Source organism: Vombatus ursinus, unplaced genomic scaffold (genome assembly GCF_900497805.2).
Source record: "Vombatus ursinus unplaced genomic scaffold, bare-nosed wombat genome assembly UNPS02009132.1, whole genome shotgun sequence".
Classification (NCBI taxonomy): domain Eukaryota; kingdom Metazoa; phylum Chordata; class Mammalia; order Diprotodontia; family Vombatidae; genus Vombatus; species Vombatus ursinus.
The window spans coordinates 10,386,630-10,407,526 of record NW_020948910.1 but is presented as its reverse complement, the minus strand read 5'-3'; the positions used below and the strand labels follow the sequence as shown (position 1 = coordinate 10,407,526).

General features: G+C 37.0%; 1 protein-coding gene across 6 annotated transcripts in view; it reads right to left on the bottom strand.

The window, feature by feature from the left end:
• The window catches only part of REPS1 (RALBP1 associated Eps domain containing 1), an 89,365-nt gene that overhangs the window by 14,512 nt on the left and 53,956 nt on the right, over positions 1-20,897 (bottom strand). For all 6 annotated transcript variants that reach the window (XM_027850680.1, XM_027850681.1, XM_027850682.1 and 3 more), the window contains 2 exons: positions 6,247-6,334; positions 2,467-2,568 (listed from right to left, as the gene is read on the bottom strand). In XM_027850680.1, the coding sequence (XP_027706481.1) occupies positions 2,467-2,568; positions 6,247-6,334 (190 nt within the window). The remainder of the gene's footprint in view (positions 1-2,466; positions 2,569-6,246; positions 6,335-20,897) is intronic.

Sequence of the window (20,897 nt, the reverse complement as noted above, 5' to 3'; positions counted from 1 at the left end):
CTGCCAACTGAAATCCGATCCAGATGAAGAAAGTAAGTATCAAACCACTTTAGAACTGAAAATTAGACACAAGAACTCTATCAGGGAATATAAAAAATTATCAACTTATGATTTAATACAACCAGCCCCTAATGGGCTATTTTTCACTATGGCAACAGTAGAAAGTTGGATATCAAGACTTAGAGAAGTACTAGAGAATCATATTTTGCTGATTAGAAAGCCCTAACTTTGAGAGATTTTATAACGTAAATGCTTAGAGGTAGGAACAACATAACACAATTAGGTAGGTAATTCAAGCGGTTTCTGTTGATGTTGTTGATGTATAATAGAGGCAGAATGGTATAGTGCATTTAATTTTTTACTACTTATGTGACTTTGGTCATGTAATTTAACCTCTTTTCACATCAGTTTAATTAAGAGATTGGACCAGATGACCTCTAGATGACCAGCTCTAGACCTATGTTCCTGTATTCACTAATTTTTTAATCTTGACATTACCATGCTCTACCTGTACTGTTCAGCAGCCTGCGAATATCCTTATAAATAAGTATCTTCTTCACAATGGTGCAAACTAGTCTAGAATATGTTCCTACTGAGGTAGCTAGGTCAGGTGTTATGGATACAGTGCTGGACTTGCAGTGAGGAAGACCTAAGTTCACATCCCTCCTCAGACACTTACTAGCCATGTGACCTTGGACAAGTAAGTCACTTTAACCTGTCTTCCTAGGTTTCCCTCATCTGTAAAATGGGGAAAATAACAACACTTACCTAACAAGGCTGTTGTGAGGATTAAAATGAAATAATATTAGTAAGGTGGTTTCTTTGAAAACCTATACTATAAATGTATATAAATGTAATGCTACTTATTATTACTGATAAAATAGGACCTGAAACATTGCTTAATTTCCTGAAAGCAACCCAGGCTTCTTTTATGCTCCTATTCAATGACATGTTGAAGAGACTAAGAGGCAAGGGTGGGCAACCTGCAGCCTGAAGGCCACATGTGGCCCTGTAGGTCCTCAGGTGCAGCCCTTTGACTGAATTCAAACTTCACAGAACAAATTCCCTTAATAAAAGAATTTGTTCTGTAAAACTCAGTCAAAAGGCCACACCCAAGGACCTACAGGGCCACATGTTCAAGACCCATGGAGAGTATCTCCCAAATTATCAAAGAAGCCAAGACCTGTCCAAGAATCCTTTTAGAAAGGCAAGACTGCAGTTGGGTAGTGCATAAAGTGCTAGCCTGGAGTCATGAAGACATGAGTTCAAATTCAACCTCAAACACTTACTAGCAGTATGAACCCGGGCAAGTCACTTACCCTCTCTCTGCCTCAATTGTAAATCCCCACCAGTAAAATGGAGATAATAGCACCTACCTCCCAGGGATGTTGTGAAGATAAAAAATCTGTGGCATGCTTTGCAAACCTTAAAGCACTATATAAATGCCAGTTATCATTATTAATTTGATTTTTTGCATGGCTAAAATGCAGTGATAAATGTTGGTGGCTATACAGTAACAATTAGTAACAACTCATTAAAGCATTCATTTTAGTGTTAACAATTTTGCAGCAAATTTCAACAATAAAATATAACTAAAATTTTACTCAGTATAAACACATTGGAAAATGATACTCTGCATGAGGATGCTCTTCTATTTTACCGTGTCAACTTCAGAATGAAAGTAGCCCTATTTAGTTATTTCAAAACTACTAAATAGTTTACCTTATAATAAGGCTGACAATTTGGTGAACTGGCAAGCCAATTAAAGAAAAGCAGGTTTGCTTAGAAGGATTAAAAGGGCAGACTTCTATGATTATTTTGAAAAGTACTTTTCAAAGTTTACAGACATTCAAACATGAGTTCATTATGATCTTGAATTTCACCTCAAATCATCTGGCTTTCTCTTCTTCAGATATCATCTAATGTCAGCCTTGACATCATGTAACACAAGCACTGCACTTATGCCTATCAATCTTTGACTACAGTTAGGTTTTTTTTGGTTCTCAAATAGAGGGGGAGAAAAGGAGACTACTTGTTGGAGGATTAAATAGCTTCCCTTTGAATAAGATGAAGATAAATGAACTGAATTGATTTGTAAAAGAAGCAATAGAGTATAGTTTTCTACAAATAAATTCCCTTAATGTAGAAGAAAGTCAGTAGAGGAGCTAAGAATGAGTCAGATTGTTCTCAAAAATAACAAAGAGGTCAAATCATCAGTTCAATGAAGTCTGACTACTGTTCCAGACATAAAAAAGGGAGATTACAAAAGAGGTAGGAGAGGCAGTGTGCAGCCTCTTCACAATTTCACTCATAAGTATTGGAAGTTTTAAAGCTAGGTGACTATTATTTGGAAGTGTCTATACTTGCATTTAATACAGACATTTCAAAATGACTATTACTTTAATTTCTTCAGTGTCTAAATCAAAATTAATAGTTACAGATTTTAAAAGGTACATTTTAACTTACCAACTGTATTTCCAGAAACAAATTTCACTGATGAATTTATCTTATTTTCTTCTGAAAGGTCAGGTGGCTTCACAAGCAACGGGCTAGTAGGATTAGTGTGATCTAATACAAAATGTATTACACAAAAATATCTAGGTAAAATTAAATACATTTTAAAATGATACAAATCCATAAAATTCATCATAAAAGGCACTTCCTGTAAGTATCTGAAAATTCAAATGTTTATTTTTTAAATATTCTTCTCTTACTTTTTAGGTAGACTTTTAAGTAACATCTAATGATTACTTTTTAAATATCAAACTTACAATGTAGGTTCTATGCTTAAAACATATGTTTAATATATTTTAATCAAAAATTCCTAACAGTCATATGAAAATGAAAGTTATTTAGAGAATCTTTCTTCTCCAACTACATTCTTAATATTTAGAGATATATCATGTTTATTCATTTACCTTGAAGACAATTTCCAGCAAGTTATCATATACCTTATGCAGTTGTTTTACATATGTAAAAGTACTTTGCAAGTCAACATACATTTATTAAGGGTGTACTATGTGCCAGACACTGTGCTAAGAGCTGAGGAAACAAAGAAAAGTAATCTCTGCCCATAAGGGACAACTAGGAGGGTAGCTAGGTGGCAAGCATCTATCTCCCAGGGTTTTTTTAAGATCAAATGGGATACTCTTCGTAAAGCTCCTAGCACAATGTCTGGTATATAGCAGACGCTACATAAATGCTAGTTGTTATTATCATTATTATTGCTTAAAGAGCTCACAGTCTAACGGGCATGACTACATGCAAACAGCTATGTACAAACAAAATAAAGTGGATAAATGGGAGATAACCTAAGAAGGAAGACGCTAACATTAAGGTACAAACCTGAAAAATATTATATAAATACTAGGAGCTATTGGTTATATTAATCTATTCTATATCCTGAAAACTTATTTCATCTATATAAATGTAAATAGCAAAGTTCTAGGATTAAAATCGAGTCAAAATTAAGATTGCTGATTTTGAACTAGATTAACTTCATACTATAAAAGATCTAACTTTGGAAATATAAATACTCTCCACTGACACATTCAAAACTGTTACATGTCTTAGTAGGTCTTCAAAGGTTGCTGTGGTCAACCTTCTGATGATGAGGCTCTCCACATTTAACTAGACAGACACTTGCTGGGCCTAAATAATCAAAGCCTTTTCATCCTGGTAGGACCTGCCAGGATTCCCACTCTGCTGCTAATGCCTTTAAGAACTCAGAGTCATATCCGGCCTCAGACATGTAACACTCACTAGCTGTGTGACTCTGGGCAAGTCACTTAACCCCAACTGCCTCACAAAAAACAAGAACAAAAACAACTCAGAGTCACTTCAAGAATAAACTGGAAAGGACAAGCATCAGGTTAAACATCTGTGCCGAGTTTATTACAAATTATATTATGCAATGTCACTTAAGTCTCACTGCAGAAAGATTATTGTTGAAGCAGCTAGGTGGCGCAGTGGATAGAGTGCCAACCCTGAAGTCAGGAGGATCTGAGTTCAAATTCGCCCTCAGACCAAACACTTGACATTAACTAGCTGTGTGACTCTGGTCAAATCACTTAAGCCCAATTGCCAAAAAACATTAAAAAAAAAAAAAGAAAGACAACTGTTTTCTTTCTCTTTTAAAAGGATTCCTTCTCTCACTCCCCACAGCAGCTAATTTAAAACTTTACTTTGGCCCACATGTTCTCTGTTCTCCAACTCTCAGCTACTTTACCAGGGCCAGTGCATTTGAATGAGCTCCCTCTCTCCCCTTCTCTTCATCTCAAAAACCCCTTAACATCATTCCCTCCTTGTCCTTTTCCCAGCCCTTGACAATAAGTGACTCTTCTCCTTGCCAAGGCTAATGTGTATCCCTGATTCCACATCTTTTGTCTTCTTCAGCAGACTGCATTCTTAAATCATTCCCTTTCTTTCAAATCTTCAACATTTGCTTATCTACTTATTCCTTCCCCACTGTCTTCAAACATACTCAAGCCACCCCAAGCCTTAAAAAAAAAACTCTTGCTAGATCCTACTATCCTGTCAAGCTATCATCCTATATCTCTCTGCCTATTACCAGCCAATGCTTTTGTCCTGGAAAAAGCTATCTATATACATTGCTTCCACTTTCTCTCTTCTCACTCACTCAATCCTTTGCTGTCTGGCTTCAGACTACATTAGTCAACTGAAACTGTTCTATCCAAAGTTACCAAAGATCTCAATGGGCAAATCTGATGACCTTCGCCTCCATCTCAACCTATATGCTGCATCTGATACTGCTGACCATGCATTCCTCCTAGATACTCTCCTGGATTTTTGTGACATTTTTGTCTAGTTGTTTTTGTCCTACCTGTTTAACTATTCCTTCTTAGTCTCTTTTGCTGGTTTATCATCTATGCTACAACCCTCAGCTATGGGTATTCCCCAAGGCGTAAGCCTAGGTCCTTTTCTTTTTTTTTCTTCCGGTGGCTTATTAGCTACCATGGGTTTTTAACTATCAGCTCTATACAAATGACTCCTAGATTTCCATATTCAGCTTCAGTCTCTCACATCACCAACTGCTTATTGGACATTTAAAACTGGATGTTCCACAGACATCTCAAACTCAACATGTCCAAAGAGAACTCATTGTCTTTCCCCTAAAACTTGACCTCCAAATTTCAATTTTTGTTGACACCATCACTATTTTTTCCAGTCTCCTGGTTCATTACTTTGGTGTTATCTTCAACTCTTCAGTCTTTCTTATCCCATATACCCAATCCACTTCTGCATCTACAGCATCTCTTGCATGCACACAATGACCTTAGTTCAGCCTTCATAATTTCTCACCTAGATTATTGCTCCAGCCTCCTGTGTATTTCCTTCCTCACTTGCCCCTTTTCTAATCCACTACACCACTGCCAAAGCAATTTTCCTTAAACTCAGATAGGACTATGTCAATCCTCAACTCAAACACTAGTGCTGCCCCAATGCTTCTAGATAAAATATAAACTCTGTTTAGCTTCTAAAGCCCTTAACCACTCGGCCCTAACCTATTTTCCAGGCTCAATGGACACTGTTAACCTACTTGCATGCTATAATCAAAGCAACTAGCCTTCTCTCTGATCCTTATATATAATACTCCGTATCTCCCATCTCCGTATCTGTGCTGGCTGCCCCCCACCCATGCCGGGAATGTCCTTTCTCCTCACCCTCTGCCTCTTTTCCATCAAAGCATGACTCAAGCAGTAGGTACTAAATAAAGCTTTTCCTGATAGCCACTAACTTATAGTACCTTCTCTTCCAAGGTATTTTCTATTAAGCTACCTTTTATTTATTCTGTAAATACTTACACATGTCCTTGATGTTTACCCTATTAGAATGCAAGCTTCTTGTAAGCAGGGATTGTTTCATTTCTTTTTATTAGTGTCACCAGCCCCTAGCAAAGTGTCTGACACAAAGCAGGTGTTTAATAAATGCTTGTTGATTGTTCAGTGGCAAGTTTTCATTCCTTGTTTATTTTCTTATCAATCTTTTACTCAGTCATGTTATATTCAATTTAAAATTTTCTATCCAATTCAGCTGTTCTGTATATTTTTGTGAAATGGAGAGAAAACATTAAATTTTAAAGTAAGCTCTGGGTAGGGAATTGTCATGGAAAAGAGCAAGCAATTAAGAACTAAAGCTGATCACTAAAAGCTAATTATTATGATAATTATTTCGCTGTTTTAAATTGACAGAACCCTTTATTTCCCCCCAAATCAGTTTCCTTACCACTTCCAGTTCTTTTAAGTTCCATTTCCTGCATGTGAATTTTGCTTGGAGTCATTCGAATGGGAACTGGATGAACAATAGCAGTATCCTAAATTTGAAAGGGAGGAAATAAGGCATGTTAGCACCATATAAGCTTTTTACTTAATGTTAGTTACTAAAACCTTAAATATATTTTTTCATTCATATTTAGGCAGGCATGAAAACATGAGTTAGTATTATAAACTAGTATAACATCTTTTTGAAAAGATACCTAGTTAGAAACTAAAATGGAAAATAATTTTACTTGTTTTCTAATAAATACAGCTCAAAACAATTTATATATGCTTAATCAAACTTTGTTACCTAAATAGGTAAAATAACTTTATAAAAATTCAACTGCTACCAATATTCAAAATCAAAGTTTCAGGAACCAAAGAATTTTGGTTTTTGGGAATTACTAAATGTAATTACTTGACTCTGGACAGTTTATTTAAAAAAAAATCAACAAAATTATACTCTAACGGTTCAATAGATAAACAAAGACCTGAAAACTAGAAAATTCAATTCTCCCACCAACTTGCTGTAAATCGTAGGGCAAGTTCAAAACTACTCTATGTCTATGAATTAAAAAAAAAAAAAAAAAAAAAAAAACACCCCCCCCCCCAAAAAAGCAAAAATTCAATCACAAATTTGCCAGTTAACATAAGATTATAAGACTTTAAAAAAAATAAGAATATATAACTCTATTTCAATAGAAACCACAAAATACTGTAATTAAAATTTAAATGCGCAATAAAGTGAAAAATGACAAACGTAAAAACTTCCTTTTTTGATATGTTTGGAACAGCTTTTACAGTTATAATCCTGATGGTTTAAAAGATGATTTGTTTAGGGGTGGCTAGGTTGCACAATGGATAGAGCACTGGCCCTGGAGTCAGGAGGACCTGAGTTCAAATCCAGCCTCAGACACTTGACACTAGCAGTGTGACCCTGGGCAAGTCACTTAACCCCGATCGCCTCACCAAAAAAAGGCAAAAAAAAAAAAAAAAAAAAAAAAGATTTGTTTTATATGTGCCTTAAATTATTTGAACAATGCTACCTGTCTAAGGAGGCCCAGACATGGTAAGGACACAGGGGAACTCACCCAGGTAACTATGGTTATAATTCTAATGAAGTGGATCTTACAAATAACTCTCACAGCTCTACTATTTCCTTGATTTCCTATACAGTTTTCATAGTCGTATTTTTAGTCATCTCTACAACTATATCAAAACCCTTTCCATTTACTTAGTTGGCTTGGGAATTTTTAAATTTGCTTTGCCATGGGCAGGGTAAAGTAGGGCAGTTGAGAAGAATGAACAGTATCATCCCAGGAAAGAATGAGGACTTCCTGCCAATTTGGCTGGCTGAATCAGAGGTAGACTGCCCAGTTTTCAGCTACCTATTCCAGCAAAATCCTGAAGTTTGCATGAAACCAAACAATGATCAAGAAATCCAATAAAAATTACAATGACTTCTTCCACCCTAGAATTTCATGGAAAGTCAGTACCACTAGCAGTAGGAAAGGGCCCCTCCAGGAAAGATGGCACAAGTCTAACTAGAGATAGGACACACTTATCCAGCAAAACTGTGTCTTGAGGCAAAAAGCAGAAGGTGCCTTTGAGAAAACTCCATAGTGGTCAAAAAGCTCGTGAAGAGTGCCATCCTTCAGTACTCAGAGCAGGACAACTAAGAAACCCAATTTCTCTAAGCTTCCAAATACTTTCTCCTGAGATGACAAGATTCAGTGCTCTTAACCTCAAAGAGTCATTTGGGCATAATCCTGGGAAATGAAGGCAGCACGAGAACCCAAGAGATCCAGGGCAAGACAAAGAAGGGAAAGACCAAGAATTGCAGGGGTGGAGTCTGGCCCTGGCACAAAGCCCCAATTCAGAAGAGATGAGTGAATCAAAGAAAACACCAACCAGCATAAAAATTATTGCAGATCTAGAGATCATCCTAAAGTAACTCTGTAACAACTATAAGCAAAGACTCAAAGGGGGAAAAAATAGATTGTACACAAGGACTAGAAGAAATGAACCTAAAGATTAAAAAGAAAATCTATGGAGGAAAGAACTGGAAGAATTAAGTAGGTTAGAATAGTGGTACCAAACTCAAATAGAAAGAGATCCCTGCAGGCTCCATAATGACTTAGAAAACCACAAATTTACATTACCTATGTCGTATTTGTTAAATTTATTTTTGTTAAGCATTTCCTAAATACATTTTAATCCTGCCACATACCTCTGGCTTAGAAGTCAAAGTGGTAACCTTACTTAAGAAATGGATTCCTAGAAAACTAAAACAGACAAAATACAAATCTGAGACTCCACGGCAAGCAAGAAATATTAAATCAAAATCAAGACTGAAAACATAAGAGAAAATTTAAGATGTCCCATTAAAAAAAACAAATGAAGTGGGTTCTAGGAGGGATAAATGAAGAATCATTGAACTCCCTTCAAAACCACTGGGGGAAGGGAGGAAGCTTGGACACTTTATTTCAAGAAATCTAAATGGCACTATCTACATTTCCAGTGTTTTAAAACATATTCTGCACACTCCTCAGTCCCAGGACCCTGGCCTTTCTTCTTGTTGCACCCAACAATCCATCTCCAGACTCTGGGGCTTTTCACTGGTTGTTGCCCATGTCTAGGATATCCTCCTCACTACTAGTGTCCCTTGGCTTCCCTGACTTTCTTAAAAATCTAACTCAAAGCCACCAATTTGAAGAAGTCTTTCCTCTTCTCCCTTTTACACTGTATATACCTTGTATCTATACAGTAGTTTGTATGCTGTCTCTCCCATTAAAATGTGAGTTCCTTGAGGTTAGAGACAGTATATCTAGGTCTTAAAACAGCATCTGGCACATACTAAGGGTTGCAGGGATGGGGAAGCTGAGGCTTTGAGGCCACATGTGGCCTTCGAGGTCCTTGGGTGTGGCCTTTTCACTGAGTCCAAGTTTTACAGAACAAATCCTTTTATTAAGAGGATTTGTTCTGTGAAGTTTGGATTCAGTCAAAGGGTCCTACTTGAGGACCTAGGGCCACATATGGCCTTGAGGTCGAAGGTTCCCCACCCCTGGCTTTAAAGGCTTGTTGATGAAGATGATGAAAACTGCTCAAATCTATTAGGACCAGAGACTCAGGTGAAGATAGAAACATACACCAATCACTTCCTGAAAGGAATTGCCAAATGGACCTCCCAGGAATATTATGACCAAAAAAATCCAGACTTCCATGTCAAAGAAAAAACTATTGCAAGCAGCTAGAAAGAAGCAGTTAAAGCACCAAGATACTTTTACTTTTATACTAATGTAGAAAGGAGGAACAAAGGAGGAAGAATTTGCTATTTTTTTTTCATAAATGGAGAGTGTATGTAAGAAGAAAAGCACCCAAATATGGAGGAAGGGGTAGGTAAGTAAGCATCAGATGAACCTCATTTTTATATGAAATGGACAAATGAGGGTTACACACACACACACACACACACACACACACACACACACACACAAACACACACACACAGAGTTTGGTGCACAAAGACATCAAACTCAGTAAGGGGTGGAGTGAAGGAGAGGCAATTAAGAAGAAGGATATCAGGGAATGAATAGCTGCAAGGAAAACAAACTCCTGATCCCGAAGGCAGAATTAAAGGGGCAACAAAGAATTAGACTTGAAGGGAACAAATTGTGTTACATGAATGTAATGGAATACTACTGCATCCTAAGAAATTACAGAAGGCATGATTTCAAAGAATCCTGGGTAGCATAAACTGATGCAGAATGTAGTGAGAAGAACCAGAAGAACAATTTATACAAGGGCAGTTACACTATAAAAGAAAAACAACTGTGAAAGACTTAAGAACTCCAATCAATGCAATAACCAACTACGTCTCCAGAGGACCTATGATAAAGTATGTTACCTATCTTCTGACAAAGGAGTGAGTGACAGAAGGTGAAGAAAGACATATTTCTGGACAAGGTCCCAAGTCTCTTCCCACTCCATTCTGCCACTAAAGTGATTTTCCTGAAGTGTGGATCTGATCATGCTCTTCACTCCCCCCTACTCCCCAATAAACTTCAGTAGCTTCCTATTGCCTCCAGGATCAAATACAAAATCCTCTATTTCGCATTCAAAGCCCTTTATAACCTAGTCCTTTCTGACCTTTCTAGCCTTTGTACACCTTACTCCCTGACACATCACTCTTTCATCCAGTCAGACTGGCCTCCTGGCTGTTCCACAAACAAAACACTCTATCTCTTAGTTCCAGGCATTTTTTAGCTATGTCGTTCCCCCCCCCCCCCCTGCCGCCCCCGGAATGCTCTCCCTTTTCAGCTCTGACTACTGACCTCCTTGGTTTCCTTTAATTTCCAGCTAAAATCCCACCTTCTACAGGAAGGCTTCCTCAGCCCCTCTTAATTCCAGTACCTTTCCTCCGTTAATTCCTTCCTATTTATCTTGTACATATCTGTCTGCATGTTGTCTCTCCTATTAGACTGCAAGCCCCTTGAGGGCAGAAACTGTCTTTTGCCTCTTTTTCTATCCCCAATACTCAGCACAATGTCTGGTACATAGTGGACACTTATAAATGTTTATTGAATGACTGACTGCCCCCCTTTCAAACTCTTCCACTTTCTACCACTGTAACTCAGCAACCTCTACTTGGCTGAGGTTCATCACCCCATTAAAAGTGGTAGCTGCTATGTTCTGACCTTCCTTTCTCAAACTGAATGCCTAGCTCAGTTTTTCTCTCCTCCCCTACCCCTGCCTCATACGAGGGGACTACAATATAGATACTTAAACAACTCCCTTAAATACCTTAACTGCTCCTTAACTTACTCATTTCCCATGACCTACAACTTCACCCTACTTCAGCTACACACAGAAATGGTCATACCTTTGATCATCACACAGAAGGGTTCCACTTCCATGTTCATGAACTTTGAGGTTCCTTTATGTGATCACAGTCTGTTGTCATTGCATCTCTGGCCAATCCTGTTCTTTGTCTTCAGCAAGACTTCGAATCCCTCCACCTCTTAATTCTTTCCCAAGCTATCATCCCTGCACTAACTATACTCTCTGCCTTTCCACATCCTGACTCTTGGCGATCAGTTCATTCATCTTTACACTACTCTCTATTCTTCCGTTACTCTACTGCCAATCTTGCCTGATCAGACCCCGGCCTTGGATTATTCACTACACACTGCCTGTACCATTGAACAGAGCTGGAGAAAAAAATCATTAAACTGTGCTGCTTGGGTACACTACAAATTTATGTTATATTATCTCAACGAATCCTCAATGTGGTGAGACAACCCTTTTATACCTTTTCTTCCCTCCTTAAACCACGTACCTGAGAACCTGCCTTATCTCACCCAACTCCAGTCCATCTTCTTCCACTCCATTGCCAAAGTGATCTTTCTAAAACACAAGACTGGCCTTGTCACTCTCCTTTTCAAGAAACTCAAGTGGCACCCCCTTTCCCTTAGGTATAGAGGTATAATATAAAATATTAAATAAATATATTTTCTGAATGTAAAATCCTCTGTTTGGTTTTTAAAGTCTTTTATAATCTAGCTGCTTTCTACCTTTATAGTCTTCTTACACCTTACTTCCCTCTGTGTAATCTATGATCCAGTGACTGGCCTATTTGCTGTTGCTTCCACCAAACAATCCATGCATGTCGGTGCCCCATACCTGGAATTCTCTTTCTCTTCACCTTTGTCTCTTGGCTTTCTTCAAGTCTCAACTAAAATCTCACCTTCTACAAGAAGTCTTTCCTAGGCCTCTTTAATCTTAGTGACTTCTCTCTGAGACCATTTCCAATTTATCCTGTATATACCTTGTTTATAAAACTGATGTTTGTCTTCATTAGATCTCGAGCTTCTTGAGGGCAGGATATGTTTTTGCCTTTCTTTTTACTCCTAGCAATACACAGTGCCTGGAACATAAGAGGAGCTTAAAAAATGCTTGCTGAACTGATCCTTAAGGAAAATGTAAGAAAGAGAAAGAGTTACAACAGGGGGAAGGGAAAAATAAATGATGTGATGTTGTTGGGCAGATACATGAACAATATAAAGACTGAGCTAGAGCTGGATAAAGAATACAATTATGCTAACAGAGGAGTTTAGTAACCATTTCCAGGGTTCAACAGGTATGTTTAATAACTATATTTCCATGTTTGGCTACCTGTTGATTTCTAGATACTAAAGCTAAAAATTAAACTTATTTAGGATAACAATTCAATAAACATTTACTAAACATACTAAACAACCACTGCATACAAAGTAATTGCTAGGTGATGGATATTCAAAGATTAAAAACACTAATGTTCCCTTAATGAACATAGTGGAGATATGTACCAAATATTTGTTTAAAAAATGATTAAGTGTCCAGAAAAAGTGGAACATAATGCTAAGAAAAATTCACAGAGGGAAAGGTCACTTTTAGTGTGGTGTAGGGGGGGGAGAAGTTTCCTGGTGGATATAGCAAATGAGAGGAGGTTTCAAAGAAAAAGGATTTCAACAGTTGAAGAAAATGTGGGGAGCAATTTGTTTCAGGCATGGGAGATAGGTTGTGTGAAATGTGTGGTGGCAGTAAAGGGCAGCATGAGATTAAGGGAACAAGTAGTATAATTTGCTTAAAGCATGTAGTGAAAGGTAGTTCTGTGAAATAAAAGTGGGATGACAGATTGGAAAACCATGGAAGGAGCTGACTGCTAAGCTGAGGCTCTATTTGATTTGGTGGGCAATGGGGTCAAGTTTTTTGAGTGACAATAACCATATCTATGCAACAAGACGACTAATTTGGGTAAAGGATAGATTAAAGAAGGGAGAGACTAAAGACAAAGAGACTATTTTCCAATAGTCCAAGGCAAGAAGCAATAAAAGGGCCTTGATCAAGACTGGCCAGCAGTGGGAGAGGACAGAAGGGAGTAAATGCAAAGCTTATTACAAAGGTAAAATCAAAGGATTTGGCAATGATAGAATGTGAATTAATGATTGCACCTCAATAGCTGAGATTCTGCCAGTATAAAAGCAATCTAACTATATGAAATGTCATTTCACAAGTAGCAACTATTATAATAAACAATAGACATAAATGCAAACAAATTATAACTTAGAATATGAAATGTGAATAGTACAGCTATGTATGATGATGATTAGAGTATTGAATGCGGCACTCAGGACCTGAACTCATAGCTTTCCTGAGACATTTACTAGCTGTGTGATTCTGAGTAAGTCACTTATTTCCTCATCTGTAAAATGGGGATAATATTAGCACCCAACAGGGTTGCTGTGAAAATCAAATGAGACAACATACAATGCTAACCTTAAAGTACTATACAAATGCTAGCTATGACATAACAATTGATTAAATAATTGTTGTTTCTTGCTTAAATATACCAGCAGAATTTTGGCGAGGATATGCACAATGATAAAACACCTACGAAATATTAACTACTGTCTTGTATGCTTAAAATTATGGGCATGACCACTACCCATGTATCTGAAATTTCAGACTTTTTTCTTTACACATAACAGAAAAAATTATAAAAGCATACTTAAGATAGCTGTTCTTTAAGCTGCATTGTTCTTAAAAGTGATTTTAGTAACAAAAAATTCAAGTGTTTAAAAATAAACTGTTGAACTGAATTAGTTTTCTGAATTCATCATATTTATAGAAATAACTTAAAAGAACCAGAAGGTCCACTCAAAGGGCTATCTAGGTTGCATCTCAGGGGCCTCATATTCAATTTAAAAAATAAATAATATTCTCCTCCCCTTTTGTGCATGCACTGAATTTCTTGGCTTAGGTTCTCCTAACTTGAAAGCCCTTCTCATTATCTATGTAACTCCTACCAGTCTATAAAAGCATATCTACATTCTCTCCTCTGCCATGAAAGTCTTTCCCTCATGATTTTAAAAATGTTTTCTTCTGACCTGACTACTCCAGTATTGCTATCTATGCCACATATTTGAGCACTTGATGATACTCAATTTAATAATTTATCATGTCTTGTCTTATATTGTTCTCTAAATGTTCAAGTTTCTCATCTCTAACCACAGTTTAAGTCCTTTGAGGGCAGTAACTGTCATTCTACCCATGACAGAATTTATTTTGAAAAATAGATACATGGAAGGCATTTAATTCCATGTGGAACATCTCAAAAACATGAGGGGAAATACATATTGCTTCCCTTTCCTGAATTTTAACAAAAGCATTCAAACATCCCATCTTAAGGAATAATATAATATCAATTTAAACGTTAAACTCTAATCACAATCTTCTAAGTTTTAAGTAAGCATACTATAAAAAGGAGAAATTTAATAATTTTTATATCCATTAAAATGAACTTAAAAATCTTCATGCTTACTAGATTTGACATTGCTATTTAGCACTGTTTAGACTGTTTTTCCATAAAAAAGGCACAAACATATAATAGAAACTTTGAAGGTGAGTAAACAACTAAGGCAAATATAACCACCTTCAAAATGCTTCCAGAAACACATAAGAAATATTGTCAACTACATTTCTCAGCAAATAAGTGGTACATATTCAGACATAATGATAAGTGTGTATAAGCAAAAGACATGTAATTTCGTCCTAGTGCAGGAACTCTCTCCACCAACTCTACCTTCCGTATTGGGCCTATGATTTAGTACTGTATTTAAGTCATTAGGAAGTTGCCTAGAAACATATAAAGGTTAAGTGATTTACCTAACATACAGCTAGTAAGGCTGAACTGAATCTAGCTGTTCTTAACTCTAAACTTAAACTCTTAAACTCTAAACCCAGCACTGTATCCACTATACATTACTTCTTTAGGAGTGTGTATAGGAATTATAAATTTGTCTATAATATCAGTGAAAAATAAATTCACATTAATAAGTTTGATTAAACTTGACTTAGCTGTTCCAAAACTGAATGACCGGCCAGAGGTAAGAGAAAGCAGGCTTCTCTTTTTAATACACTAACTTCTTCAAAAGTTCTATAGTACTCTAGGATTAGGAGGTAATCATGGCAATTACTAAGAAAGTAATACCAGTATCCTAGGACTCCCTTGGTGGTCTGATTTCATGGCAGCACTTCAGGAGAAGTCACTGAAAAGTTTTGTCATCCATTGATAGGCTAATTGACCCACTGGAGATGCCTGCATTAAGTAACTTATGCCTTATTTTTGACTTTGCTACAATGTACAAGAATGCTTTGAAAAAGGACACTTCTTAATGATAAATGTTGGAGAAGATGTGGGAAAATTCGAACACTAATGCATTGCTAGTGGAGCTGCTGACTGGTATCCAACCATTTCTGGAGAGCAATTGGGAACCAAGCCCAAAGGGCTATAAATTTGTGTATACTCTTTGATCCAGCAATACTACTACCAGATCCATATCCCAAAGAGATCATAAAAAAGGTACAAGTCCCACATGTACAAAAAAAATTTATAGGAGCTTTTTGTAGTGGTAAATAATTGGAAATTAAGGGGATGCCTATCAATTGTGGAATGGCTAAACAAGTTGTGGTATATTAATGTAATTGAATACTATTGTTCCATAAGAAATGGTGAGCAGGCAGATTTTGGAAAAACCTGGAAAGACTTGCATGAACTGATACTGAGTGAAGTGAGCGGAAACAGAAGAACATTTTACATAGTAACAGTAATACTGTGCGATGACCAACTTTGTTAGACTTAGCCCTTCTGACCAATCTGAGACAATTCCAAAAGACTCGGGATAGAAAATGCTATCCATATCCAGAGAAAGAACTATGGAGTCTGAATGCAGATCAAAGCATACTATTTTCTCTCTCTTTCTCTTTTTTCTCCCCTCTCTCGTGGTTCTTCCCTTTTGTTCTGATTCTTTTTTCATAACATGACTAATGTGGAAATGTGTTTAATATGATCATACATGTATAGTCTATATTAGATTGCATGCTATCGTGGGGAAGAGAGTGGAGGGGAGGGGGGAAATTTAGAACTCAAAATCTTATAAAAGTGAATGGTGAAAACTAAAAATAAATTAATTTATTAAAAAACAAAAAGAAAAAAGGAAAAAGGACACTTCCTGACTCCAATTCCGCTTCCTGCTCTATTTCCACTTCTAAATTCTCTCTCACTGAGGTAGCTATTGAGATAGACAGGTAAGCAAATATGTATGATAATTCAACTTCTCTATTAACAAAATAAATTGACTGGTATCAGCAAGAGCCTAAAAGGCTCATTCCTCTTCCCAAAGCCCTGGTCAAATCAATAAAGCTTGATTACAAACACATATTGATAATCTTTCTAACACACTGGTTTCACAGCTCCTTGATAGTCAATAAATACTTATATCCAATGATCTCCACTTCATGGAGCACATGATGACATGTAGTTAAGCAGCCTGCTTAGGTGGCTACACACTGATCCCCATGATTTATAATACTTAAGCCACCTGATAGTGTGGCTGTAACTGGACTTTATCATTTACAATCAGCAAATAAGCATTTATTAAATAGAAACTATGTGCCAGGCACTGTGCTAGGCACTGGAGATGCAAATCCAATAAAAGAAAACATCCTTACTTGCCAGGAGCTTACATCAACCTCTAAGGTCTCAAACTCAATCTTTTTCAACTACAACCTCCCTTGGCTCCAATAGCAGCTCTTACCTTACTCTTGCAATCTGCTATTTGCCAAAACCTGGGATCCTTTCCTTCTGGGATATCTTCTTTACTAATCTATAACACCCACCACCTGATTTTTCCTCTCCTGGGCAGCTAAGAACTGCTTAAGAAAATCATGAAATTGGGCCATTTGACTCCATTAAAAAGTAGTGCTACGTCATCTCACCTGGCACACACTGCTATATGGCAATTTTTTTATTCTACTAATGTCCCAAAAGATTATCCAAAATAACCAAATCTTGTCCACTCTCTTTAAATTCCCAAACCCTCACTCTTTATTAGACTATCTACACTCTTACTCATTAACTATCAATAAAAATTCTCAACTACCACTATCCACTCTATTCCCCTTCTTTATGCCTTTACCTAGTCTCTCCTTCAATCTCAAGAAAAAATAGACCTTAACTCCTCTTAATTTCTTAATTTTCCTGCCTAAATCTTCAATCCTACTTCCACTTCCTTGCTCCCCCAACTTGCTCCAAGAATCCTCTGCAATTTCAATCTTTTCCTCTCCACTGGCTTCTGTATAACAAGCATATTCAAGTCTTCCACACATTCTGAAAACATCATTTTGATCTTATCTGCTTAATATGTATCATCTCTCCTCCATTTCAAAGGCAAAGGAAGAACATATAATCACAATCTCCACTTCCTCTCTACCTAATCCTTCAACGCCTTAAAAATGTGCCTTTTGTCCCCAGCACTTTACTTCTGAGAGTTTACTCAAACTTTCAGAAGTCACTAATGACCAAATCCAATGGCCTATTCTCGGTCCTTAATTTTCTAAGCTATTTGATAGCTGTATCCCATTTCTTGATACTCTTTCCTTCCTTAGTTTCTGTGACAGTACATTTTTTTGGTTCCCTTCCTATTTTTTTATTCTTCTTTTGTCTCCTTCACAAACTTCTCTCCTTTTTCACTCAACACAGATGTATGTAATGCCTTATCCTTGATCTCTTTCTTTCTATACTCTCCCCCCTGGTAATTTTCTCTACTCTGTTTATGCTGGTAATTCCTAAATCTGTATCTCCACACTTTTTGTGAGCTCCAGTCCCTGCTGAACCTGCTACCTGCCTCTCCCCGATATTTAAAACCTGCTAATCCTCCATCATTCTCTGGTTAACTAGGCTCAAAATCTAACTATTCCTCACTAGCTCCCCTCATTTCATATCCAAGTATCAATCCTTCCTCACATACTTCCTGGGCCCCAAGAACTCCAGAGTTCACAACCTCATTACCTCTTAACCAAGGAATGGTCTACTTAATCTATTCATCTGTAATGCTTCCCTCCACAGTAACAGAATTTAAGAGTTAGAAGGGACTGGTGAGAATCTATTCCAACTCATACCTGAACAAGAATACCTTCAACAATATCTCCAAGTGATCATGAAGCCTTTGTGCAGTGAACTTTAGTGAAGAAACTACTCAGCAATTCCAGTATGGGATAGCTCTAATTGCTAAGTTTTTTCCTCATATCAAGCTTGAATCTGTCTCTTTGTAACTTCTATTGACCATTCCTAGTTCTCTTTTCTGGGGAGTAAGAACAACAAGTCTAATCCTTCTTACAACTGATAGTTCTTCAAAAGCTTGAAACTGGGCAGCTAGGTGGCTCAGTGGATAGAGCTCCTGCCTTGGAGTCAGGAAGTCAGGAGGATCTGAGTTCAAATCTGACCTCAGACACTAAGTAGCTATGTGACCTTGGGCAAGTCACTTAACGCTGAGTGCCTCACCAAAAAAAAAAGCAAAAAAAAAAAAAGCTTGAAACTAACTAGTGTGTGTCCCCCTCAGCCTTCTCTTCCCCAGACTAAACATCTCCAGTTGCTTCACATGAATCTCCAAATGGCATAACCTTAAGCCTACTGTCATCTTGGTTGTCTTCTTGTGTATGCTCTCCAATTTAATAGTATCCTTCTGAAGTATGCCACTCAGAAGTCGACATTATACTCCAGATATGCTTTGACCAGGGCAGAGCATAGTACTTGATTTAGCAAAGTATTATCTCCCCTATGTTGGACACTGTGCCTCTTAGCCAAAATTTAAATTAACTTTTTCTGGCTGTCATATGACACTACTGAGTTTACAGTCAATTAACACCCCAGAACATTTTCAGATGAAATGCTATCTGGCCACACCCATTCCATACTATACTTATAAAGATGAATTTTTAAACCCAAGTGCAAGACTCTACATTACTTATAATTACACTCATCCCTATTGAATTTTGTCATTTTATAATTATGCTAACATTCTTTGTTGTTCTTGTTGTTCTACTTTACCCTTTCAAGATCTTTTTGAGTTTCTATTGGCCTCTCCTAGCTTTGGGTCAACTGCAAATGTGATAAGCATGCCACTTGTACTTTTATCCAAGTTACTGACAAAAATGTTAAACAGCATAGGGCCAAGCACAGATCCCTGGGGCACTACACCAGATACCCACTAAGTTGACAATGGACCATTAATAAATATCTTATTTGTTGGGTCTGGCAACTTAACCAGTTTCAAACACACCTAAATAGATTTGCATCTAGCTCACATTTATTTATCTTGTCTGTAGGAACAGCATATGACTGTCAGATGCTTAGTCAACATCTAGGTAAACTATATTCAACATTCTCCTAATCTATAAATCTAGTAATCCTGTCCAAAAAAAAAAAGGAAGAAAAAGAAAGAAATGAGCTACCTAGCATGACTTATTAATCCTCTAGTTAAACACGTTGTTTTTTGTGGCTCCCCTTAACCCACAGAACTCTCCCTTACAACAAAGTAAATAAATCAAATCAAAAAACAAATCAACACACTGGCCACATCTAACAATGTATACCTCATTCTACAACAATAGCCTACTGCCCTTCTGCCAACAGAAGGAAGCCATTTTTCACTAAAAGTTGTCTAAAGGCACAAGAGATTACTGTATTGGTAAGAGATCTGATATCTCTCAATGCTGCTTTCCTTTATATTCTGATGGTCACCACATATATTATTTTCCTAGTTCTATTAATTTAAATTTGCTTGATTCATTTTTTATGAAGCCATAAGCAATTCTTTCTTTTCTAGATGTAAGTAAACCATCTTTTTAATAATACACTTGAGTGAAATTTAGCTCACTGGTCTATTTTTTAAATTATTCATTCTCTTCACTTTTTTGAAAACTGAGACAACATTCTCCCTTCTTCATTACCTTTTAAAGACTGACAGTGGATCAGCAATCATACCCACTAATTCTCAGATACTTTAGACTGTAAGTCAACGCAAGACTTATCTGCCTACAAACTTCTTAGTCTGACATTTAATGACCATTTCAATTTGCTTCCCACCTACCCTTCTCCAGGCTTATCTCATACTACTTTCACTTGTTCTACACAGCCATTCCTGAACCCAAGTCCACACTTTCCCAGATCTATGACACTGTTCAGGTTTTTCCCCATCACTAAAATGTCATTCCCTCTATTTCTACCTATTGAGGCTACTTCACATTCAAGGTTCAGCTAAAATGCTAACCTCTCTATATTCTCCCACTCAATCAGGGAGAGGTGATCTCTCAATCTTTTAAAGTGTCACAGTTTTATGCATTCTTGGTATTATTGTTATTATATCTACCTAAAGATGAAATTTAGTTCTCCCAAAAGATTGCGAATTTCTTGAGGGAAAAGTTGTCTTTTCATCTTTATAACTTACTAAATAAATTGCCTAGAACACCTCTTGTGTATAGAAGACAGATAAATTAACTGAACAGAATCATGAAATGTATCGAAAGTACGGGAATTTCCTGGTGATGTTTTCCCTCATTGTATGCCTGAGCCAAATACAATCACAAGGTAATATATCTCCCAAGTTTTGGCAATCAATATTATCCAATGGTGGGATCCTCATGAAGTGGTTCTTGTGTCTGAGGCCATCTCAGTAAAGTGGCCAGGTAGCTTGTAAAGTAAAGTAAAGTAAAGTAAAGTAAAGTAAAGTAAAGTAAAGT